This window comes from Neurospora tetraspora (genome assembly GCF_033439725.1).
Source record: "Neurospora tetraspora strain CBS 560.94 chromosome Unknown B0H65scaffold_1, whole genome shotgun sequence".
NCBI lineage: Eukaryota > Fungi > Ascomycota > Sordariomycetes > Sordariales > Sordariaceae > Neurospora > Neurospora tetraspora.
The window spans coordinates 1287116-1310046 of NW_026944383.1; the positions used below are offsets into that span (position 1 = coordinate 1287116).

General features: G+C 51.4%; 8 protein-coding genes across 8 annotated transcripts; 2 read left to right on the top strand and 6 right to left on the bottom strand.

The window, feature by feature from the left end:
- Positions 1 to 59: 59 nt before the first annotated feature.
- On the bottom strand, positions 60 to 1790 carry B0H65DRAFT_12842 (uncharacterized protein). Its single transcript, XM_062820771.1, has one exon. It carries the CDS (start codon positions 1629 to 1631, stop codon positions 132 to 134), a length of 1500 nt encoding a protein of 499 aa, XP_062685818.1. The 5' UTR covers positions 1632 to 1790; the 3' UTR covers positions 60 to 131.
- A 1537-nt stretch (positions 1791 to 3327) lies between these two features.
- Positions 3328 to 4959, top strand: B0H65DRAFT_414794 (general substrate transporter; the record flags this gene model as incomplete). Its single annotated transcript, XM_062823939.1, has 2 exons — positions 3328 to 4363; positions 4427 to 4959. 2 exons carry the CDS (start codon positions 3328 to 3330, stop codon positions 4957 to 4959), a joined length of 1569 nt encoding a protein of 522 aa, XP_062685819.1.
- A 128-nt stretch (positions 4960 to 5087) lies between these two features.
- Positions 5088 to 7401, bottom strand: B0H65DRAFT_562443 (uncharacterized protein; the record flags this gene model as incomplete). The annotated part of the gene is made up of 4 exons (XM_062830199.1): positions 5088 to 5618; positions 6097 to 6321; positions 6406 to 6714; positions 6793 to 7401. 4 exons carry the CDS (start codon positions 7399 to 7401, stop codon positions 5547 to 5549), a joined length of 1215 nt encoding a protein of 404 aa, XP_062685820.1. The 3' UTR covers positions 5088 to 5546.
- Positions 7402 to 8548: 1147 nt separating this feature from the next.
- B0H65DRAFT_12866 (putative enolase) lies at positions 8549 to 10493 on the bottom strand. Its single transcript, XM_062820776.1, has 4 exons — positions 9863 to 10493; positions 9538 to 9772; positions 8992 to 9469; positions 8549 to 8882 (listed from the first exon to the last, which is right to left on the bottom strand). Exons 1-4 carry the CDS (start codon positions 10313 to 10315, stop codon positions 8630 to 8632), a joined length of 1419 nt encoding a protein of 472 aa, XP_062685821.1. The 5' UTR covers positions 10316 to 10493; the 3' UTR covers positions 8549 to 8629.
- A 156-nt stretch (positions 10494 to 10649) lies between these two features.
- On the bottom strand, positions 10650 to 11727 carry B0H65DRAFT_554110 (uncharacterized protein; the record flags this gene model as incomplete). The annotated part of the gene is made up of 2 exons (XM_062829998.1): positions 10650 to 10679; positions 10825 to 11727. 2 exons carry the CDS (start codon positions 11725 to 11727, stop codon positions 10650 to 10652), a joined length of 933 nt encoding a protein of 310 aa, XP_062685822.1.
- Positions 11728 to 12405: 678 nt separating this feature from the next.
- B0H65DRAFT_12998 (uncharacterized protein) lies at positions 12406 to 13979 on the bottom strand. Its single transcript, XM_062820788.1, has 2 exons — positions 13253 to 13979; positions 12406 to 13128 (listed from the first exon to the last, which is right to left on the bottom strand). The coding sequence occupies exons 1-2, from the start codon at positions 13651 to 13653 to the stop codon at positions 12813 to 12815; spliced, it is 717 nt and encodes a 238-aa protein (XP_062685823.1). The 5' UTR covers positions 13654 to 13979; the 3' UTR covers positions 12406 to 12812.
- Positions 13980 to 14780: 801 nt separating this feature from the next.
- B0H65DRAFT_562451 (uncharacterized protein) lies at positions 14781 to 16027 on the bottom strand (the record flags this gene model as incomplete). The annotated part of the gene is made up of 2 exons (XM_062830200.1): positions 14781 to 15873; positions 15959 to 16027. 2 exons carry the CDS (start codon positions 16025 to 16027, stop codon positions 14857 to 14859), a joined length of 1086 nt encoding a protein of 361 aa, XP_062685824.1. The 3' UTR covers positions 14781 to 14856.
- Positions 16028 to 20272: 4245 nt separating this feature from the next.
- B0H65DRAFT_12986 (CBD9-like protein) lies at positions 20273 to 21732 on the top strand. The gene is made up of 3 exons (XM_062820786.1): positions 20273 to 20779; positions 20834 to 21119; positions 21362 to 21732. The coding sequence occupies exons 1-3, from the start codon at positions 20731 to 20733 to the stop codon at positions 21699 to 21701; spliced, it is 675 nt and encodes a 224-aa protein (XP_062685825.1). The 5' UTR covers positions 20273 to 20730; the 3' UTR covers positions 21702 to 21732.
- Positions 21733 to 22931: the final 1199 nt, after the last annotated feature.

Genomic DNA, 22931 nt, shown 5'->3' on the forward strand with positions numbered 1-22931 from the left:
GAGCTGGTTGGGTGACTTGCTCATAAGAGACTTGGTTTTGCAAACACTACCGAGTCCGTGAGATAGATCATCAGGTGTAGGTAGTGAGCACTTGTTGTGTTCGCAGGCAAAATCCCGTATGGACCAACTTCCTATTCAAAATCCCCTTCAACCCTCCACTGATCTTGCAACTTCAGTTGCGTCTTCTCTGCAATGTCACACCCTTGATGACCCCATTTCTCGCTGTAGATACGCCTTCCAGCCTCTGTCAGTAGTTGAAAAGCACGGGCGAAACCTTCCGGATCGTAGTGGTACGGCTCTCCCAGACCACCTTGCTGGCTTTTCTGCCACCTGTTGCGCTGGCGGTCACCATCGCGGTACTTGTAGGCGCCCATGTCGATTCCAACCTGGTTGAGGATGCGGAAATACGCTTTCGGGTCCGTGGGCATGGTCGTCGTGTTCGAATCGCCGGAAACCTTCTTCACCTTCCACTTGCCCCTCTCCTTGATACTCTCCTCCTGATCCGGCGGCAACGGATTCGGATCCACAAACCCCGGAACAACAGCCGGGTTCCGATAGAGCGCCTCCAAATCCGTCATGACGCTAGACACATCATTAACAATACCTGCCCGTCGATGCTTCATCGTCCAACCATCCATGGCCAACTTCCCATTCATGTCGCAATCAGTCGCATAATACGGGATCATCGAGTCCCACCCGCCCACCGCCTCCAGCGCCGCCCGGTTCACCAGCGTCAAGTGATCATACTGAAACCAGCGGAACCCCCACCTCTCCCCCCTAGCCACAGTCGTGTTAATCTCCCTTAGGCAATTCTCATAAATAGTCATGTACCCCTCCTCGCCCGCAGCCGGCGGGTTCGTAACCGTTGCCTTCTTATCCTCCTCATCATAGACTTCCCACTCCCTATCGCCCGGCCTGCGCTCCTGATCCGGCCCGTCCTCGAACGAAAACACCAGCACGTCCTGGTGGCTGTAAAAGTAATACTTGTGATCCTCCTGGTAGGCGACGTCCAGGAAAAAGTTCTGCATCTGCGCAAAGTTGAGCAGCACGGGCGTCTGGATGACGTTCACGCCCAGTCGTTTGAGTGTGGTGTGGTTGAGAAAGAACGGGTTTTGTAGGGAGAGCAGGCCGGCCCGGTTGGAGTTGTGCACGCCTGTATTCTCGACGACGTAGATGCCGGAGGCGGGCCAGCCGGCGGTGATGTACGAGACTACGGCTTGCAGGAGCATGGGCCATTGACGCGTGAAACCGATGAAGAGCGGGGGAGGGCGGGAGAGGCCGTAGTGGAGATGGAGGTCAGGGTGGGGGATGTTGTATGCGGGGATCGGGGGAGGAAGGACGTCCTTGGAAGTGGTGGCGAGCAAAGGGAAGGGGTCGGTGATGGGCGGGGGAGGGTTCTTTGGAGGGGGTTTGTATTTGGGCGGCTGAGACCCGGGAAGTGGAGGTTTGTTGTCGTCCGCGGGTTGATTACTGGAGGGGCTGTTGTTGTCATTAATGATCGGAATCGTCTTGAGTAGTCGGGTGGCTGTTGGGCTGTCTCTGTAGGCATAGAGCAGGCCAAAGGTGAGGCCGAGAAGGCAGAAGACAACAATCGAGAGGCGCGCAACGCGCGGGTTAATAGTCGCAATCATGGTGGCAGATAGATCGAAATGACAGCGCGCTGCATCCTATGGCGGTTAATATCGCGTGATATTTCGCTTTGTTACTGTTGCAGGAGTCGAGAATTTAATGTTGGCTCAATGTGCGATGGAAGGTGGAGAGAAGAAGACCTTCGACGGGACTAGCCGAGGTTTGAGTTTGTCGTCGAGAGAAAGTTTAGTTGAAAGAGCTCGGATGCAAGGGGATTTTGTCACCGCCCGTCTACCGGCGGCTGGTTCTGACACGATTCAGGGTCGCCATTCCCGTCTTGGAGTTTTGATGGTACAAACAGTTAGTCTCGACGGATGTTTGCTACCGAAGGGCTCGATGTAACGCGTTAGTAAGTAAGAAGCGGAAGGTGGCATCAATGCTGACAGTAATTTTACTATGCAGTAGGCCGGGTGTATTGGCAGTGGCTGGTAGGCAGCTAGCGTCTCGTATCAAAAAGAGTAGTGAATAGGCTTCCGATTCATGTTGTCCAATGTCCATTCTCCGTTCCGAGGTCAATCGGGGTTTACCTATAACGCTGTCAAGACCCTTGAACTGACTCGGATGATGATGTTTTGCATTTGTGGAATGGAAAACTCGTGGGGCCTCGAGACAGTGGGCCTAGACCAGCCCTCCAGCCCTATAAGGTGAGACGTCAGTGCCCTGAAAGCTGAAAGGAAGTGGAAGCACACGGCGCGCTGGGGAGCCCCTCCGGTCTCTTTTTCATTCAAAATGCGGGGAAATCAGACAAAGAACGTTTCCCCAAAGAGGACCTTGAGACTAGAGCTAGATATTCTTATGTCGTGCTTCGTGGATGGACCCTTCATGCGGTGCTCGGCGGTGGAAGCTGACTTCGAGAACAGGGAACGCCAAGACGCAACGTTGCCAAGCACGTGCAGGTGGGGCATCACGACAATGCGCTCCCGTCCCCACAATCACCCGCCCCGACCTTCTCCACTTATGACATCTCTCCATCCTTCATCCTTCCATCCTTTGTCAATTGAGATAACTCTTGTCACACCCGGTACTGGCACCATGCGCTGCTTATTTCAACGACGATAACCGTTTAGCGTGAGGCTCTTCGACAAGCATACCTAAAGATATACTCCCAACGAACTCATTGAACCGCACTGACAAAACGGTCAGGCCGGCCGATTCCTTCGTGGACCAGGACAGGACCCGATGGCCACCGACAGCGTTTTTCTTCTTTCCACACGATGCGATATAGACCGGATTGTTCGTACCGAAAGACAAAGTAACGCAAGGTTAACCAATGGGTGCTTTTAAACCGGCATTCATAGCAGTTCGGAGTCCATCAGGCCCCCAATTCACCCTGCCAGACAGCCAATACCAGTGTGGTGCTGTCGATGGAACCATATCGCGTGGTTACATCTCACCCAGAGGAGAGCTCCAACTGATAACGGCTCTAAAGCGATCAACAACAGATAGACCCTGAGACTACCGTAGTGTAACATCACTTGCCGCTAGCTCCCTGGTATCTTGCTAGGCCCTCTTCCAGTTATAATGGCACCTCGCCCTCCAGTAATCGCCCCTACGGGCAACCGAAGCTCCTCTTATCATGATGAACGGTCACCTTTACTTCCACCTCTCGCCAACCACAGTGACGAAGACGACGGCTTTACCTCCCCAGCGGAACCCATTCAAGGACATCCGGATCGCGGTTGTAACCGGAAGCTCCAAATGGCCAAACCCCACAAAGCGGACGCCACCACCACCAAGGCCACAGCCCTCGTCCAACAACATGACAGTGCCCTGGACGAAGCCATCAACTTCGAACGCTCCCTCTCCTTCCTCCAAGCCTGCACCCTCTACCCCTCCGCCATCTTCTGGTCCGCCTTCGTCTCCATGGGGGTAATCATGCTCGCCTTCGACCCCCAGCTCCTCGGCAACCTGTACGCCATGCCGCAATTCCGCAAAGACTTCGGCTATCTGTACCAAGGAGACTTGTACATCATCAGCGCCCCCTGGCAAACCGGTCTGTCAATGGGCAACCCCGTCGGACAAGTCGTCGGCGCCTTGATCGCTGGCTATCCCATGGAACGGTTCGGGAGGAAGTGGACTTTTGGGACGTGCGTCGCGCTGACGGGTTGTCTTATTTTTATTCAGTTCTTTGCCCGCAGTCTGCAGGTGTTGCTGGTTGGTGAACTTTTGGGAGGGCTGGTGTTGGGGTGCTATGCTGTTATTGCGCCTGCGTATTCGAGCGAGGTTTGTCCGATGGCTATTAGGGGGGTGTTGACGAGTTATGTCAATTTGTGCTTTGTTATTGGGCAGTTGTTGGGGAATAGCGTGTGTGCGGGCACGAGCAAGTTGAGTGATCATTGGGCTTATTCGATCCCGTTTGCGCTGCAGTGGTTTTGGTGTTTGGTTATTCTGCCGGGGCTGGTGTGGGTGCCGGAGAGTCCGTGGTGGTTGGTGAGGAAGGGGAGACTGGATGAGGCGGAGATGGTCTTGCGGAGGCTGGCGTCGGAGAAGGTTGATGTGGTAAAGACGTTGGCGGTGATTGTGGAGACGGATCGGTTGGAGCAGGAGTTGGAGATGGGGAGTACTTATTGGGATTGTTTTAGGGGCGTGAATCTCCGCAGGACGGAGATTTCGATGGGTGTTTACTGTACGCAAGTGTTGAGCGGGATTTACTTGATCAATTATGGGACATATTTCTTTCAGCTTGCTGGTTTGGACACAGATGAAGCATTCAACATGGGGATTGGGTTTTTAGGTAAGTCAACGGATTGCTATTACCTCTTTATTAACTCACTCTAACAAGAACGTCTTTACAAAGCCGTCGGCTTCCTAGGCACCATCCTCTCCTGGCCCCTATTAATCCGCTACGGCCGACGCAAAATCTACAACACCGGCCTCCTAACCCTCGTCATCCTCCAGATCATCATCGGCATCCTCGACTGCATCCCCGGCCGCCCCAATGGTGTTATCTGGGCTGAATCCTCTCTGATGCTAGTGTGGAACTTCTTCTACGACATATCCATCGGTCCCGTCTGCTTCGTCATCCTGTCCGAAGCCAGCGCCACCAGGGTGCGATCGAAGAGCATTGCCCTTGCTACTGCCGCTCAGGGCGCTCTCGGCTGCGTGATGACGGTTGCGATTCCTTACATGATCAACCCCGATCAGGCGAACATGCAGGGCAAGTTGGGCTTCTTCTTTGGGGGGCTTGCTGCGTTGTGCTTGGTTTGGTCGTATTTGAGAGTTCCGGAGACGAGGGGGAGGACGTATGAGGAGCTGGATATTCTGTTTGAGAGGAAGGTTGGGGCAAGGCAGTTTGAGGGGTACGTTATTGAGAGTGAGGGTGTTGACTGATGTGAGGGCTTCTCTTCGGTGCGTGTTATAGGAGAGGCAAGGGCTTCAAAATTTACGTGCTGGAGCATCCATGACTGTGCATGCGGAAGGAGCCATATAAGGAAGGAGTCAGTCGTACTTTCCTAACACTTGAGGGACTGTGGTCGAGCGGTGTGGTGCGCTGGTCTGGCCAGCCAGTGGTGTACACGTTCCGCGCGTCCCGTTGCGCACAGGGAGATTGATAGCTGGGGAGTGCCCTGTAGTATCTTGTCAAGCCCTATGCTACAGTGGCTGTAGCTGGTTCCTGCCCGCTGGAACCGCTACCGACCCCTAGAAAGCTCAGACCCAGCCGCGTAATGGCCGGAAAGGTCCCCGGTTCGAATCCGGGCTCGGCCAGTTCCTTCCTTCTTTTTGCATCTCTTTTGCATCTCTTTTGCATCTTCTTTGTGTTCGATGCACGTGCTGGAAGGTGCGAAGGGGAAGGGGAAGGAAGCATAGCCAAAGTCATATGGAAAGGGCAGCTGGAATGGTGACAGTCTTAAGCCGTCTTCTATCTCATTTTGTGAATTCCGACTCTTCAAGTGCCGCGGTTTCTCACCAACAACCCGTCAAATCACAAACAGCTTTGTTCGCACCCCTATCCACTCGCCTGTAGGATGGTCACCAGAGAGGAGCATATACTATATGGGAATGATGATTTCTCTTATGCGCTATCTGTTATGTCTATGGAATACCTGTGGCTTTGGCATTTTCACGTGCCAGTCCGGTCTCTGCTCCGTGTGCCTCCCGTGTGCTAGACAAACTGTACGTGACCTTGCATCTGCAATATCTCGCTAGTTTCTCGGCTCCACCCCGCAAAAAGTACGAAGGCCTCCCCAATAAAAGTGTTACCCTAGAGCACAAGCCCATCCATATCAAAGAAAAGAAAAGAAAAAAAAAAGACAAGAGGCATGAGAACTGACAAGCCGTTGAAGTTGTTCAAGCTCTCTATTTGCTATCGGTCCAGCTCGTGGCAGACACACTTCGGCTTTTGGCCCTCTTTCTCCTGCCACCCTGCTCCTCACTCGTTTCGATATGAATCTTGGGATGCAGTCGTAGGGGTAAGCTGTTTGTTCTCTTCGCACCATCTCCTGGAGTGTCTTTCGCGACACACAACACCTGCACAATCTCCTCCGGCTGTTCATTTCCCGGAATATCTTCCAAGAGAGACAGAGACTCCTTCAAGATCTCCTGCTTCAAGATCTGCTTCTTCAAGATCTCCAGCTTCAGGATCTCCTCCTTCAAGATTTCCTGCTTCAGAATCTCATCCTTCCAGATCTTCTGCTTCAGGATCTCCTCCTTCAAGATCTCCTCCGGCTGCTTATCTCCTCGCTTGTCCTCAGCCTGTATCCACATCTGCTCGTACTCTCTGCGCCTCCTGGTCCAAATATCCTCACCATCCATCTCCCCCGCTCTCCTCTTCTTTACCAGCGCTCTGATCACACCCTCCTTCAAAACCATCCTCAAAAACTGACCCTCAATGGCCTTGTCATTCACCTCCAAGGCCTCATCACTCTCCACAAACCCGTACGAGGCATAAAACTTCTTATCGGCGTCGTCGTCCTTGGCCATAACCACAACTGTCGGCTCCCGCTCCCGTTCCCAACCGCTCTTGCTCTCCCCTGGACGCTGCGCCTCATGCAGTGAAATGACATCCAGTAAGTACCGGAGAATCACATCCATCAGCCCTTTGCCCCCATGTTTCGGATCGACATGCAACTCGGCGATCTCGTAGCACTAGGAACAGTCCCAGATGATGCGACCGAAGGCTACGGGGGCGGGTTCGTAGTCGATTATGGGTTCGTACTCGATTACTGTCATGGTAGGCGAAGCTTGGGTGGGGTGCACGTTGATGTTTGTTTCTCTTTCCTTGCCCTTGCGGTATGATCCCGAGACGAAGGAAGACACGTCGACGGCTGCCTTTGGGCTTGTAATGGTGCTGTCGGCGTTGGCCTTAAGGGGAACACTGTCGGCCTTGCTAGGGCTGGGCTGAAGAGCTGCGGTATCTGAGCCATGATCGATCTCTTTGATGGAAGAGACGTCGACGATTGCCATTGGGTTGACAATGGTACTGTCGGTGTTAACCATATGGGGAACACTGCCAAAACAGCTGTTATTGGGCTTGACAACTGGGAATAAATCCCAGGAAAGGATGCTGCTGCAGGGTGTGAAAGTTATCGTGCAACAGTAGACAAGCCCAGGTTCGGTGGAAGGTTTGGCGCCAAACCTCAACGTGTCCTGTGGCAGACCGGCGCGGACACGGAGGATGCGGTACGCATGGGGGCGGGGTGTGTGGTGGACGCGAAAGTTGTAGGTGCCTTCTGATGAGCCTGGGAGCTGTGCTTGGTACTTGAACTGCAACCTATCGACGAGGAACGGCACAGTGTCTCCTGGGCATTCCGCCTCCTCATATGTCTTGACCATGGTGTCGATGGGTGACTGCTGACTGAAGAAATAATGGAATGGCAATGATCGATAGAAAATGTGGGAATGAGCCAAATTGGGTTCTTCAACTCTGTTGACGGGTTTTTCTGTAATGTATGATAATGGCCTGGCTGGTTCAGCAAAGAAAAGTCGTTGACTAATGTGGCCGGGGGTTGGTGTTGGGGGAAAAAGCGAGAAACGTCCAAGAAGACTCCCCACAGTTATTTGAACCTTGAAGCAATCCAACGGCTTGCGTTCGGTGGCAGGTGCATGAAACAGGGTGCACCTTCGAAGGAACACACTTGCTTGTTAGGTAGTGCAAGTGCAATGAAGGTAAAAGTGGAATCACCCATGGAGTTTGTCAGGCACGCCTTCCACGGATATAGCAGGTGCACTGCACAGGCTCCCGTCTGCACAGGGTAGCTACCTACGATGCCTACACCCCTCCTGTATATAAAGCCGGCCCACCAAGCCTAGGGACCCTGGGGAAATCTCCCTCTTGATCACTTCAATACAATCCACATACCCAGCCATACAGGTTGCATTGCCTTACATTCGCCTGACAGAGTTGACGTTGAGTGGGCGGTTCGGCAACTTGCTAGGCATGTTTGGTGCATACTGTGTAAGGCTGGTGCTTTCCCGATTCGGCCTGCGAGGGCGGATGATTGGCCACCAATGTGGGTCACGACCGTTTTAGCGCCGCTAAACGGTAACGGTGGGTCGCTGTTGCCCGCTGAAACATGCAGTGTAATGGTATTTTACAATACGTACGTATCTTTTCATTGCCAAGGGGGTTTGGTGACGCGCTCTGTCGTCATGGAGAGAGGAGGAAAGCGTTTGTCTAGCTGAAAGAGATTTCAGATGCGCTGGCGACGATTGATGCTTCCATATCATCAAGATGTACGGCAGTAAGAAGTGATAAAAAGATTGCGTGGAAGGGCAGCGCCAGGAATCGAGGTCGTCTACCTCGTTGGGACTTTGGGCCACCTACTAAGATGCCGCATCAATCAAGATCGCTCATATCATCGGTCCTGGTGCACCACACCACTCGACCAGGGTGCCATTGATTATTGTTGGAAACAAGTACATCACCCCCAGCCTATGTACCATTAAGCACATGCCTTACAGCACCCACTGAACAACATCATGCATACGTGTTAGTGTGGCTGAATCCAGGCAGTTCCATCTCTGCCGGAGCAAGCCGAAACTGTTTATCCCCCAGAATCCTTCAAATGAAGAAAGCCTCCGGCTTCCGGAATTTCTCGCCCGCATATGACCACGGCTTCCAGCTCTCCTTCAGCTCTGCCTCGATATCCATCAACCGATTATACTTGGCCACCCGCTCGCCCCGACACGGCGCTCCGGACTTAATATGACCTGTGCCGAGTCCGACGGTCAAGTCGGCAATGAAATCGTCGGTTGTTTCGCCCGATCGATGGGACACGAAGACGCCCCAGTCTAAGCTCTTGGCTAGTTTCGCCCTTTACCACAGATCTCAGTCAGCAAGACCAACACTTATCCAACCCAAGACAAGGAAACGGGAAACAAAAAGAGAAAAAAAAAAAAAAAAAAAAAAAAAAAAACACTCACGCAGCAATAGCCTCCGTCACCGTCCCAATCTGATTAACCTTCAACAGCATCGCATTACACGCCATCCTGCTCTCGGCAATCCTGACCCTCTCCACATTCGTCACCAGCAAAGCATCCCCCACCAGCTCCTCAAAATACCAGTCCTTGCAAGACTTGCTCCACGATTCCCAATCGTCCTCGGCGAAGGGATCTTCGAGCAGCGGGATCGGATATCTCCTGATGAGGGAATTGTACAGGTCCATCATCTCACTCGGGGTCCTGACATCGTCCGAATGTGATTCGCCCTCTTTTATTCTCTTGAAACCGAGGTCGTAAGTCCCATATTTCGAGTTGAAGAACTCGGACGAAGCCGGGTCGATACCGAACTTGATCTTATCTGTGTACCCAGCTTTGGCCACAGCCTCGGTGAGCAAGTCGAGGGCTTCTTCGGGTTGGGTGATAGGAGGGGCAAAACCGCCTTCGTCGCCCATGCCTGTGTCTGTTTTGCAGCTTATCAATTCCCACATCACCAGAAGATCCAATTTGTTGGTTCAGGACAGGACTTACAAATGGCCCCAAACCTATCAGCAATAATCTGCTCCAGCACATGATACGTCTCAGACGCCATGCGAATCCCCTCCTCAATTGTCTTCGCGCCGGTCGGAGCAATCATGAATTCCTGGAACGCCATGCCGTTTCCGGAGCGTTTGCCTCCGTTCAAGAAGTTGAAGAACGGGACGGGCATCATGTAGGGGGATTCCTGACCGCTTTCGCGACGGAGGAACTCGTAGAGCGGGATGTTCTAGTTTTCGGGGTTCACTCTTCTTGTCAACCAAACCAACCTGGGGGGGCACGGAACAAAACGATAGGGGAACCAAGGGAAGAAAATTACCGCAGCAGCAGCCCCAGCCCTAGCACAAGCCATGCTCACTCCCAAAATGGCGTTCGCACCCAGCTTGGCTTTGTTCGGAGTCCCGTCCAGTTCAATCATGAAGCCGTCGATCTGCTTCAGGTCGCGACGGGGACCGTAGCCCTCTTTGACCAGGGCCGGGCCGATGATCTCGTTGACATTGTTGACGGCGGTAAGGACCCCCTTTCCCCCGTACTTGCGTTGGTCATTGTCGCGGAGTTCGACGGCTTCGTGGACTCCGGTTGAAGCACCGGAAGGGACGAGGGCGCGGAAAGTTCCTGGAGGGACAGTGGTCAGGTCCGCTGGTTCATAGATAGGGCTTTTCGGGAAGTTAATAGAGGTTAGAGACGTACCATGGGCGGTCCTGACCTCCACTTGGACGGTTGGGTTTCCCCGAGAGTCGAGGCGTTGAGCTGCCTTCACGTCGAGAAGCATGATGATCGGTTGTGTATTGATAGTTTTGTGGACAACAGTGAGAACAGATGAGGGACAGAATGAACTGTTGGAGTGAGGTTCGTCTCTTGTACGTGTTTTACTAATCGGAGTCAGTGCGGCTCGTCATCGATGCAACATTCATGACGTGCGTTGATGCATGCCGTATGGGGAAAGTACGGGAACTAGGCACATCCCGTTGAGCGGGGAGGACGTGCTTCTGCATTCCGTATTTCAACGACACTCCTTCTCTCCAGTCATCAATCTGAATATCTCCTCTGCTCAAAGACGACACTTCAATACTCAATAACCCAAGTCAACATGAAATACATCCATACTACCTCTTGGCAAAGTCCGTCTTACCACTCTACGCTTGCCAAGAGTATCTCCAACCCCCTCCGCCTCTCACCCTCTTCACATCCCGCTTCTTCCTCCCACTCCCACCCCTTTCCAAAACCACTCCCACCCCTTTCCAAAACCACTCCCATATCCCTCCTCCTCTTATTCTCCACCAACGTCCCATTCAACCCGCACCCCGGCGTAACACAAGTCGACAACGTATGTATATACCTAATCTTCCCCCTTTCCACCCTAAACAAATGACTATCCGGCACCGCCACCTCCGGCGCCGACCTATCCAGTCCCGGGAACCCCACAAAGATGGCCACGGCCCCCATCGTCTCGTCCACCACATACCTCCTATTCCTCACCCTCACATTGCTAGGCAACCCCAAATCACACGTCTGCTTGTACGAGAGATGCGTATCCGTGTACGCCCCGCCCCCCTCTAAACGCGCGCAGGGCGTGCCAAACGGCACCGAGACGTTAACATCAGCAAACCGATCAAAGTAAGCGTCGCCCGCGGCTTTGATCACAGCTCTTGAGTCCCGCTTCAGCCTCTCGGAATCGAAATCGGTTGAACTTTCGGTTGGGGGGATGGGATCCCACGATTCCTGCGCGTCCCAGTGTGCGTAACCCGTGGCGTTGAAAAGCCAGTCACCGGGTTTGGTGGCGAGGGTCTCGATCAAAGTGGCTTTGGTGTCGTTGTTGTTGTTGTTGTTGTGGTGGACGTTGCCGAAGACGATGCGGGTGCCGATGACGTAGGGATGCACAGGGTCGGTGCTGATGACTTGGGTGAAGGTGGAGCAGTCGACTGTGTCGTGGATTGAGAGGCGGCGGGTGATTTTGATGCCGGGTTTGGACAAGATGCCGGTGCGGATGTCGAGGGGCTGGTCGGACTCTGTGTAGTAGGTCGTGTTGGGGCTGACGTAGGCGGTGGTGAAAAAGGAGGGGTTTCCGGCGCTGAGGGCGAAGGTGTAAGAGCTTGCGGCGTCGACGAGGAAGGAGTATTTGCAGTGGCACGAGGCGGAGGTGATGAGGGAGCTGAAGATGGTGAGGAGGATTGAGGATCTCATGATGGCGGATTATATCGCTGACACTTCTGCGGTTGGTTGAGAGCATCGAGGTGGGTTTGTCGAAGAGATCAGCTGCATGGTAAGAAAAGGGAAGACGGGTGTCTCGTTGGCATTTTATCTTTTGACGACCTGTGCACTACCACACGGTCGAAAAGCGGGAGGGTTTATCATGGGATGGATGCATGTGGCAGAACTGCCGCGCAAGAATGTCGATCAGTCAGAGATGAGCTATGGCTGAACTATATCCAAGGCCACAGTTGCGAACCGGGTTTCTTCTGCAAATATCCATCGCGATCTGGCATTGACTGGAGATACCACATCACTTAAATGGAACAGGATGAACAATCTCGGAAAATTGGTCGGCATGGATTGCGATTTCGACGCGGGTTCAGGTTATTCTCGACTCCACCGCAAATCAAGCGCGGGAGGGAAGGAGGAATGGAGATGCATTGCAAAAAGGCCGCCGCTGCCTAGTGGATACAACCGCCTGTATTCTGTCCAACCATGTACAGAAATACCTCTCCTTCCATGTTCTTTTTGTTCCTTGGAGCACAACTAGAAACAAGTGTCATTCTTCTCATTGTCATGAAAGTGGTGCATGTGTTAGCGGAGGCAAGAGATTGAGGGCTTGCCGCGGTACATCAGGTTCCTGGTGCAGTTTTATCCGGATCGGCTACATTTAATTTGCTCAGAGTGAGGTGCTACCACTGGCTATTTACCGGTGTTGCTTGATTTTTGTGCCGCTTCTATGGCGAATCGACGGTGACACTCCCTTTCCATTTCACCAGATCTTGTCAGACTCTCGAATACTTGAACTCTTCTTCAAAACTCACGGTATGCTCAACTGAACACGATTTATTTTGTGTACCTTCTGTCCTTGGCCGAGTAAAATTCTATCATGTTCACAGCAACAATGCAACCTAGTGAGCTTTCGTAACGACTCTTCCAGCCATTGATCACGAACACTCCTCGTAAATCCCAGACCATGACATCATATCAATAAAAACCAGCGCGATCGAGTTCAGATTCCTCGTACTCCCCTCAGCAGAAACCACTCCCTTATTGTCTTCTCGCATTCGGACAAATCAAGCCCCAACAGCCTTCCCAGCAACCAACGCATCAAACGCACTCTGCGGCACCCTCGCCAAGCTCAAGTCATGCGACCACACAGCCTTGCCATCATGACTGCTGAACGAGCTAGAATTGCTCGCCGGGTTAGCGACCGCCTTGGTAGCCTTGGCCCAAGCAAAAGCGTTCGCCCCGTTCGGGTTCAGCGAGCCGTTAGCCCACTTGCTGCACCCTTGGCAGAGCACGTCCAGCTGCCAGTGCGTGGCGTTGGCGGTGGTTGAGGGAAGGACGGTGTAGGTTGCGCCGGAGTAGGCGCCGGGGGCGCTGTGGTCGCTGTTGTGGTTTGAGTTGGTTAGCATGGGTTACTGTGAGCTGGGTGGTAGGTGGAAGTTGTTATAGGAGAGGAATGAAGGGAGAAGGAAGGAAGAGAAGGAGGAAGAAGAACAAGAAGACTAACCTCGTAAACCTCGAACTAACAACCGACCCATTCCCGCCGTTCGGCAACGCCCACCCAATCGTCAACGGATTATTACTCATCTTGCCTCCCCACGCAATTCCCGCCCATCCAGCCGTGGCCTTGAAAGCAATGATCTGCAGATAAATGTCGAAGGGGGCCGCTGCGACTTCGGGGATGGCGATGCGGTAGGTAATCTTTTGGGCCGCTACGGTGAACTCGGAGAAGCAAGCCGCTCCTGGTGTCGACGAGGGGCAGTACTTTTGCATGAGACTTTGACGTTTGTCGAGGGCATCATCGTGCTGGATGCTCCTGAGGTTGAAAAGGCTTCTAGCTGATACGGTGGGGGTGATGCTCTCTATGGCGCAAAGCGCAACAAGGGCGAGTCGCTTGAGTCCTAGCATTGTTGTTCGGAGGTGTAGTTGATGTCTTGAAACGGATGGGGGTGGTCGAGACGCTGCTGCTGGACGTTGGCTGGGGTCTGGTCAAGCTTTATAGAGGTCTTGGTATCGAGAACTCCAGAAAAAAAAAGTGATTTTCACCCCACAGAGAATTTTCCGCGTAGAGGCCCGGATAGTCTTGGGAAGGAGCGTAGGAGGTGATTGGGGGAGTCCGAGGAAGGATCTGCAGGGGCATTGCCTTCAAGAGTCGCTGCTGTGCGGGTAGATTTTGGGAAAGGTGCAATCTGGGTAAAGGCGGCTCGGTGATGAAGCACTCAGCTTAGGAAGCGGCAAGTCGGCAAACGCTTATTGAGCCGCGAATAGTCCTCCCGCAATCTCATCTCAAGATATGATCCACCAATGGTTCCAGATATATTGGTCAGGACGGCGTTTGATGAATGAAAGAGAGGCAAACGTAATATATGCCTGACTGACTGTTATGAGTTAAGAGTTCATTGCCTCTAACACATATCACGGAGATCAGATAGCATTGTAAACAGGGGCTCAAAGATGCCCCTTAAACGCTGCGCTGAATTTTGAGTGAGGAGTGATTTTGTAATCAAGCAATTCTAACCTAAACCACCTGGGTCGCACTCTCGCAATATCCTTCCAAAAAATGAAGCAAAAGCCACTATCCCGCTGGTATCTCCTGAAGAAAGCAATCGCTCCCAACCCATGTCTACTCCAACCCGTGCGCCGGTAATATGCAACTGAAGTTCCTCTTCTACACCAAGATTTTTTCCCCCCGCTTCTTACAATCCCGCCCAAAACCGCTCCTAATTCCACACACATATACCAAACGGACCACCACCACGGCTTATCAAAAGCATCTCCAATCCTTCGCGATATCCTTCCAAGAAATGAATCAAAAGTCGCTAAATGCCCGCTGGTATCTCCTGAAGAAAGCAATCGCTCCAACCCAAGTTTTCCCCAACCTGTGCGCCGGTAATATGCAACTGAAGCTCCTCTTCTATACCAAGATTCTTTCCCGCTTCCTACGTCCGCCCAGGTGCTAGTAAAAATGGGTTGTGCAGACTGCCTAGCACTACTCGTCAGGACTAGAATCGTCACTTCCTCTATTGGCCAAGAGGCTGAGGCGCTTCTAATCCAGGCAAGTAACAATACACTCAAGTGCACATCACATCTCCACTGGCACCTGAACCGTTCCTAGCCGTTCCACACACATGGACCGGACGGACCACCACTACGGCTGATCAAACACATCTCCAATCCTTCCATTCTTGATCTTAGCGCACTGTTCTCCGTCTCCAAACCACGATTCCTCCTCTCAAGCTGGTTGATATACTCCGTCGCCTTGCTGAGGATGGTAGCCTTGTTGAGCTTGGGAGCCGGAATCAGACCGCTCAAATCCCCTTCCTCGCCCTCGCACTCATCATCGTAATTGCCGCTCTCCATGCGCATGGCTGCAATGCGAAGAGATGGGACAGAATCGCGAAGCGCGGCGATCTTGTCGTTGAGGTTGGTGCGATACCTCTTCTCGATCATGTTGTGGGCCGTCTTCTTGGGTGCTGTCACGGAAGGGGGGGAGATACTATTTTCCTTGTTGGTCGTCGGTGGGCTGCGGGAGCTGCTGCGCGGCGGGGATGGCGAGATGCGCTTAGCCGGGCGATGTTCCTCCTCATCGGAAGACGAAGAGCAGGAAGACTTACGCTTGAGGTTGCTCCGCGAGGGGTAACGCTTCACATCCTCAGCAAGTTCGATAGGCTGCTGTTGTTGTTGTTGCTCAATAAGGGCAACTGGTGCGGGGTGTTGCGAGGGGAGTGTTACACCCATGACTTGGGACTGGAACAGTGGCGAGTTGGTGTTTATGTCTTCAAAGTTGAAGTTAAGGTCTTGTGTTGTCGTGGGCACCTGTAGCGAGAGCTCAACGGGGTTGATGGAGGGGCTTGCGGTAATAGGCCGGGGTGGGAGGTTCGAGATGATGGGTCCGTCGTAGGGCTTAGGCTTGAAGCAGTCTTTGGACTCTGGGAAACACTCAAAGTTCTCACGCTCAAACTTTGCCCATCTAAACCATTCATCACCAGGTGGGGAATAATTGACACTTGGCACAGAGGAGATGGGCGATACAGGGGATCCCGCAGAGTCAGAATTGAAGTCGGTGCTGTTGAAGTCCTCGTAAAGGGGAACTGGCGAGAAGTCCGTAAAAGATTCAGGGCAGGTTTGCTGTAACAAGTGTGGTAACAAGTGTTAGTCGCCTGCATTTGTACCATGCACAAGTCTGTGAGCGGATGTTATCATGTTAACTTACAAGTTGGACAGTGCTGTAGGGCGCTGTGGTGAAGGACATGGGTTGGTTCATGGTTGTGCTGATGTTCATCGGGTGACGGCTGACAGCATCAGGTGTGTTTGTTTTGGAGTGTGGTGTGTTTGATGTTTTGCAGTTCAAGTTGTGGGGGTGGCGATCCGAGCGTTGATGTGTTGTCTGTTGCGTCGGATGGCTTGTCTGGTGATGATCAAGTGTCTGGATTGTGGTGTTTTGCGTTTTCTGGATGATCCTGGTGATGCAATGACAACCACCATATGCCATCGGGAGAGAACAATGGGCTATTTGAGATCGAACAAACACCATGGTCAATGAGTCGGAATGATTCGGTGACACGCGCTCGTTCAGCAGCTACCGCATGGGGCATTTGGGACGCATGCAGCAGCAGACATACATCCACAAGATAACGGGCGATTTGTTAATCAAGTCATACGATTTACCAGAAACCATGGCAAAACCTGAAGGTTTGGCAGGGTGCATAGGTAGTTTCCAAAGTCGCTAAAGCCCCACTACAGCAATTCAACCCACCTGGCTGAAAGACCTCGGAGCTCTCCGGACAAGGCCGCGGCATTAACGACCCCCGTCCCGTCCCAATTGGCCCCTGCCAAAACGTGACATCGAGGACCTTTGGTACCCCTAGGGTCCGGGTCGGGTACGTTCTGGCTTGGAGTGCCCGGCGCCGGTTGACACGGCGACCGCCATGGGCTTTCAAAGCTTTGCCATGCAGTCATCAACAAGTCGCATATGGACTAAGGTTGAGACTTTTTCGTATAGGATTTGGCTATGCCGAGCATGTCTGGGACGGCTATTTTTGTCGCGCAACGTGGTGAAATATGCGGATCATCTTTATTTCTCACATGTCAGAGAGGTACTACACAGTGACGGCGGTGGATATTTGACTTCAACTCATCGAGATCCTTCTCCCAGTCATTGCCGTGCTCGGTCATGAGGATGGAAGTGGTCGCGGTTGACCGGCGCTCCGAGCTCATGGGTCAAGCGGATACGAATCGAGGTAGGCGAAAGGTGCCAAAAGGTGCCATGGCCGATTGGGGAGTGACCGTTGAGAGCCGCCGCGACGGCGTCAATCGCGGAGAAACATTTGTACGTTGACTCGATTGGGTGCTTGGCGAACCCTCTTCAGTTCGTTTGCCGTGGGTTCGGGCCTGGAGAGGGTGGGAACAGCATCTCTTTTGGGTTGGGTGTGTTTTCGTCGAGCGAGGTCAAGCGAACGAGAACGGCTTGGAATCTGCTGTGTTTTGGGAAAATGGTTCGATTTCGATCCAGAACTGACCCAGCCTAGAACTGACCCACCTCTGTGGCCCGCAAAACGTGTGACCGGAAATGGCCGTGAAATGAATTGTTAGACTTAGTGCTAAGGTATTGCCCCAGCCACTTCCACTGCTCATGTACTAACGGACCATCCCGAGAAATTATCGTACAAAACTCACCCGATTTTTCCTCGTCTCCCCCGTGTCCTCCATGGTCACCGGGCCCGAGTCAAATGGACGATGAAGATGACTGTTGAAAATTTCACTCATTGGGGCCATTACCACCACTTATGAGCCCATTGACGGCCATATAACATTCTACCGGAGAGGCTTGGTGAAGCATGGGCAATCTTGGGAGTTGAAGAGTCATTCACTCAAGACCACCGCGATGACGCTGCTCGGTGGACCGATTCGGGACTTAAGCCAGACACATGCGATCCGGATAATCCGACTGTGTAGGGCCATACAACGTCGGAGGTCAGCCATACCAAGACCACCAGAACTCCCAAGCTTAGCATCGACTTTGCGCGCGCGCAATCACCACTAAACCATCGACTACAACGGTACTAAATAAACTTCTTTTCGAACACGGATTTCTCATTCACACGCGGGGCCTCTCGCCGGCCCCCTACACCCCCGGGAACTAACCCTAACACATAACTTTAACCGCTAACCTTAACACTAATCTTGAGGTCAAAGGTAACTTGCATACCTTGGCCCCGCACAGTCGGATTGGAATCGAACACAGTCGGATTATCTGCCTCGGACACATGTGAAAGACCCGCCCGAACTGCCCCACAAAGTACCGCCGCACCGGAGCGACGAACCGGATCTACGCCCCACCCGGCCGGACTGCCGATCGATCGTTAGCTTCCGACGCACCTTCGGCCGACTTCACAAGCTCGGTGCCGCTGACCGATCGCAACCCCGAGCGTCAAGGCTCAAGTAGTATAAAGATCAATCTTCACCCATGACAAAACTGTCCCCACACCATCACGTTGACATCAGCATCACGAAAACGGCTATCGCACAGCAAAGCGAGCGCTGCATACCCCTATTTCTAAGCAACCGTTCTAGCGCAGATCCCTTGCGTAGCAGCTCAGGTACCTACCAAGGATCCTCACGTCCCATGGCTTCGTTTTTTTCGCCACCCGCTTCATCTTCATATGCCTCACAATGTCTTCATGTGCCTCACAATATTTTCATGTGACTCGCAATACCTCGCTCGGTACGAGTCTTCAACCTCTCTTGCACCCCTCTTCTTCTCGCGGTCACTTCTTACAGGAGCTGCAGTCTTGTTTTTGCCACATATCTTCTGCGTGTCTGCACAGATTCAAAAGCACCTACCTTACTAATCCCAGTCCTGCCCGAACACGTACCAACCGAGGCATCTTTCGGGCCCATAGTTTCAGGACCGTCTATGGGGTCGTCGGGATTCTCACACCGTTGATCAGTCAAACGTTCCTGTGTTTTCTTCCCGTGTTCCCTTTCCTCCGCAGCTCCCTTCATGCTCCCAGTCGAGAATCAAACCATGGAGATATGAGGATAGAATGCCGTCATCTGCTAGAAGGCAATGCAGACTCAAAGGAAAGGTGCAGAAAGGTCTAGAAGTCGGGGACTTATATGCGTGTCCTACTTTATCATGGTTGAACAACATAAAGATGCACAGGAGCACATATCGTAGAGTACCGTAGAAACTCGGTCAACTGGCAAGCCTCTAATGCCCCAGAAAGAGGTTTTTAGAGCATAGTGCACGCAGATCTGTAGCGCTCAAGTCCGAGCCTGTGCATTGAAACGCAAGCAAGATAGTCGTGGGCAATATTGTAGAGCTTTCACTAACAGACCGGACATACGTACAGACGTATACTGCTTCCTGTGCTTACTGTCGGGCGCTCAAAGAGGGTTAGAGCCCCAGGTTTGCCAGTTGACCGAGTTTCCATTCTACGGTAATCCTACCCGCACCCACCCCAAATCCTACACGCACCTTCCCCCTTCTAGACACTTGACAATAACTTTCCAACAACGCAAACGGATTTCTTGGAAGTTGGTGAGGTAAAAGGGTACTCCCTAAATTCACTACTAGCGTCTTTTCGTTAGATAAAAAGGGCCTCTAACGGACCACTGACCGATCATTTGCATTCGCAGCGACTGATTTTTGCAACGTACTTTGTATAGGTGTAGAGGGTTCTGAAAGAATATAAAAGATAATGCTATATAGGCTTTTGGGCAGAAAGGGCCATGCTTGGAGTTATCTTGGCATATACTTGGGAAAGAGGGTGCGCGTAGGTTTGGAGCAGGTGCGGGTAGGATTACTCATATCGCATCACTGGACCATGGTTCGAATGACTACAATCAACAGCACAGTGTCAATCTTCATCAACAAAAGCCTGTTATACCATTTACCCATACGCCTCCTGCCAAAGCTTGAGATGACAGGACTGGATAAGACGAAATGTGGTATCCCGGGTCGTTCATGTTCCATTCTCAGGACCGCATCATAGGACCAAAGTTGCAATCGCTTCAAAGCACATCTCAAGGGACACTCCGCGCGCCGAAGGCCTTTCAGAAGCAAACAAACAAGCAAAATGGGTAAGACGGTGTCTTCTGCTTTTGTCCTTTTGAAACTTTGAACGTTGTGGTATAGCTAACATGCAGGCACAGATGAATCACCTCGAAATGGCACAATATTTTACGCAGTCGATAGTCCAGTTCGAGACCTCTTCATGTTAATCACCACTCCCGCAATGCCTACACTGGTCGAAACCAGAAAAAGCCACGCGCCCGTGATGTTCCCGCTTTGTTCCCGCTTTCCACTTCGGGATTTGCGGCTCTTGGAGGCTATAATAGGGTATAATGTTAATATCTGCCGCCATTTAACCTCCGAGCCTGGCCTCTGATATGTCGCAGTCACCTTCAACCTCAATCTGCGGATAAAGTCAATTGGCACCCCAGATCGTCACCCTCTCCACCACTCGCCGCCTCCGCATTGGCGATTCACCAACGTCTCAATGATATGTCGTCTGCATCAGCGCCCAGCATGCGATCTTTTGGTTTTGGTGGTTTACCTGGAAGGAGCATCTCGAGGAGGAAACGTGTCCGTGGTTCTTTAAATTAAGAGTGACGAAAAAGCATGGCGTCACGCGGTTCACCCGTCCATAGACACATATGCTATACCCCCTCGGCTCGACACATTTGCCTCCGAAATCCCGGTCAAAGTATCACCGCGACAGGGAAACGACTCGACGATAACAGGCCGTTCGCTATATTTAACTATCATGGCAGGAATAACACGTCAACTCATAGAATCAGAAGCGCATACTTAAGAGCAAAACTTCCCGTCTTTCTTTCCTTCAGCTCAGTGACTGCTCTCTGGATTTCGACCAGGGAATCTCTATCACAGCCATCCGGTCGGCGCGCACAGCAAGAAGGTTGACACTCTCTCGGCGCTGAGATCTTTCCCCGAGGGCGTAACTCGTGTATACAGTAGCAATGTTCTGGAGCCTACTTTTCGCGGTCTTCGCGACCTTACTGCGCAGCGGTAGGCCTTCTACCCTCTTCCCTGAAAAACTTTGAAGTCACTGACAACCACCAGTATCCGCCGCCGAGTCCGTTGCCGTCTACGACTCCGAAACCGGTCTGACATACTCCCAAAACTTTGCGCTGTACAAGGCCGACGGTCGCGGGATAACCTTCCGAATCGCCATCTCGAGCGACGTCTCCAGCAACTCCGCCTACGACGCCGTGGTCCAGGTGATCGTTCCCAACGACGTCGGCTGGGCCGGGCTCGCCTGGGGCGGTACCATGACCAAGAACCCCCTAATGGTTTTCTGGCGTGGGGGGTCAAACAATCAACCGGTGTTGTCGTCCAGATGGGCCAGGTGAGTAGTCGTTGCACATGTACAAATGCACATGCACATATTTCCCGTATTGTTTGCAGAAAAGAAATTACCTTACTTCCCATCATCCGTCCGGATACACATACACATGCACATGCAAATCCCATGCACAAACTCACTGCCTTCCTCTGAGGTGCATAATGATTTGATTGTTCAGACCATCCGAAATCAAAACCGCAACCTCCAGTCACCTACTAACCTCCCCCCCTTTTTTTTTTCTCAAGCGCCCACGCGACCCCCCAACCCTACACCACCGCCTCCTACACTTTATTCAAAACCGGCACAAAGTCCAACTCGACCCACTGGCAATTCACTGCCCTCTGTACGGGCTGCACCTCGTGGGCCGCCGACGGCGGCGCGGTCCGCTACGTCCAGCCCAACGGCGGCAACAGGCTTGCGTTTGCTTATAGCCCTACTAAGCCGTCGAACCCGTCCAGCCCGACGAGCGCAATCACGGTGCACGATGTGCATGCGTACTGGAATCATGACTTTAATACGGCGAGGAATACGGGCTTTGAAGCGGCGGTGCAGAGGTTGTTGGGGAGTAAGAAGTTTAGGGCTTAGATGCCCCTCGAGTGGGGTGGAAGGGGGGGAGGAAATTTGGGGGTGAAGGGGTGAGGGAGTTTCAAATTATGGGGAGTGCCCTAGGTCTTTGTAGAAGCCAAAGGACAGAGTAGGTAGTGCTGTGTGCATGTGGGAAGTAAATTGTAAGGGTGATGGAGTCTACAGTGTAATGTATGTATAGATTAATGATGAAGTAGCCTAAGTCTGGGTCAAGCCTATAGCCGACTCGAAATATATATACTCTCCCAATACCTTATCTATTAGGTACTTCCTTCGGAGTTTGGCTTGTACTAAGCCTAGTCTGGTTTGGCCTGCTTAGTAAGTATATATATAGCCTCGTACCCTAATAGTTTACCCCCCGTCGAAAGTAATACGTTTTTGCGAGTAGTTTAAAGTAAATATATAGTCTAAAATACTTCGTCCTCCTATTTATTACTATTTATTCCGTCCTATTTATTTTATTTTTATTTCTTCATTTTCTTCCGTAATTATACTTCCAAAACTTCTAATTTCACCTCTTTTAGTGTAACTTAGTAATCAAATTCTCTCCCTATCTTGTTATACTTAATTAAGCATTTAACAATACTTAACTTCTTTATCTTTTCCCCCGTAATTAACGTTAGTATATCGATTCCTCTAATAAGTGTTAAGGTAGGTAGTTATCTACCATATAGAATAAATTTTCTAGATTCGAAGTAATCTAAATTTATTATTAGGTGGATTTTTTAATAATTGGGGAAATTTAATTTGTACGCTAACCTACTGACTTTTTCCATTACCTTAAATAGTCCTGCGTAATAGGGTCTTAATTTTATACTTAGAATTATCTTTTATAGAATCGAATAACCTTTATAAAAGCGTAGATAGATTTGGTTACCGATCTTAAATATTTTTAGAATATATCGTTAATCGAAGTAGTATTTTATTATTATTATGGCTACTGCTAGTAAGTCGTATACTTTAATTCTTATTGTTAATAAGTTTACCTTTTAAATTAATTATTGTTTTTAGCCCCCGTCGGCAATAATATTTATTATATTAGCTAGTTAGAAACTTTTAATAATTTCGTTTAGTAAAGTTCTTGTTATTCCTATTTTTGCGTTATTATATTTAAATTATAGCTTTAATATAATTTCTAATTAGTATTGAAGGTCGTTAAAGCTTTAAATATAATAACGTAAGGCCGATTTAATAATTTGAATTAAGCGTTCTAATTAGCCGTTGGTAGAT

Bases quoted from the DNA above. Each gene is read 5' to 3' on its own strand.
- B0H65DRAFT_12842 (XM_062820771.1), bottom strand. From the start codon at position 1,631: ATGATTGCGACTATTAACCCGCGCGTTGCGCGCCTCTCGATTGTTGTC.
- B0H65DRAFT_12866 (XM_062820776.1), bottom strand. From the start codon at position 10,315: ATGCTTCTCGACGTGAAGGCAGCTCAACGCCTCGACTCTCGGGGAAAC. The intron at 9,773-9,862 runs GTAATTTTCTTC...CCCGAAAACTAG, and splicing joins GGGCTGGGGCTGCTGCTGCG to AACATCCCGCTCTACGAGTT. The intron at 9,470-9,537 runs GTAAGTCCTGTC...GCTGCAAAACAG, and splicing joins TGATAGGTTTGGGGCCATTT to ACACAGGCATGGGCGACGAA.
- B0H65DRAFT_12998 (XM_062820788.1), bottom strand. From the start codon at position 13,653: ATGCTAGGACTCAAGCGACTCGCCCTTGTTGCGCTTTGCGCCATAGAG. The intron at 13,129-13,252 runs GTTAGTCTTCTT...AAACCACAACAG, and splicing joins GTTAGTTCGAGGTTTACGAG to CGACCACAGCGCCCCCGGCG.
- B0H65DRAFT_12986 (XM_062820786.1), top strand. From the start codon at position 20,731: ATGTTCTGGAGCCTACTTTTCGCGGTCTTCGCGACCTTACTGCGCAGC. The intron at 20,780-20,833 runs GTAGGCCTTCTA...GACAACCACCAG, and splicing joins CGCGACCTTACTGCGCAGCG to TATCCGCCGCCGAGTCCGTT. The intron at 21,120-21,361 runs GTGAGTAGTCGT...TTTTTTCTCAAG, and splicing joins TTGTCGTCCAGATGGGCCAG to CGCCCACGCGACCCCCCAAC.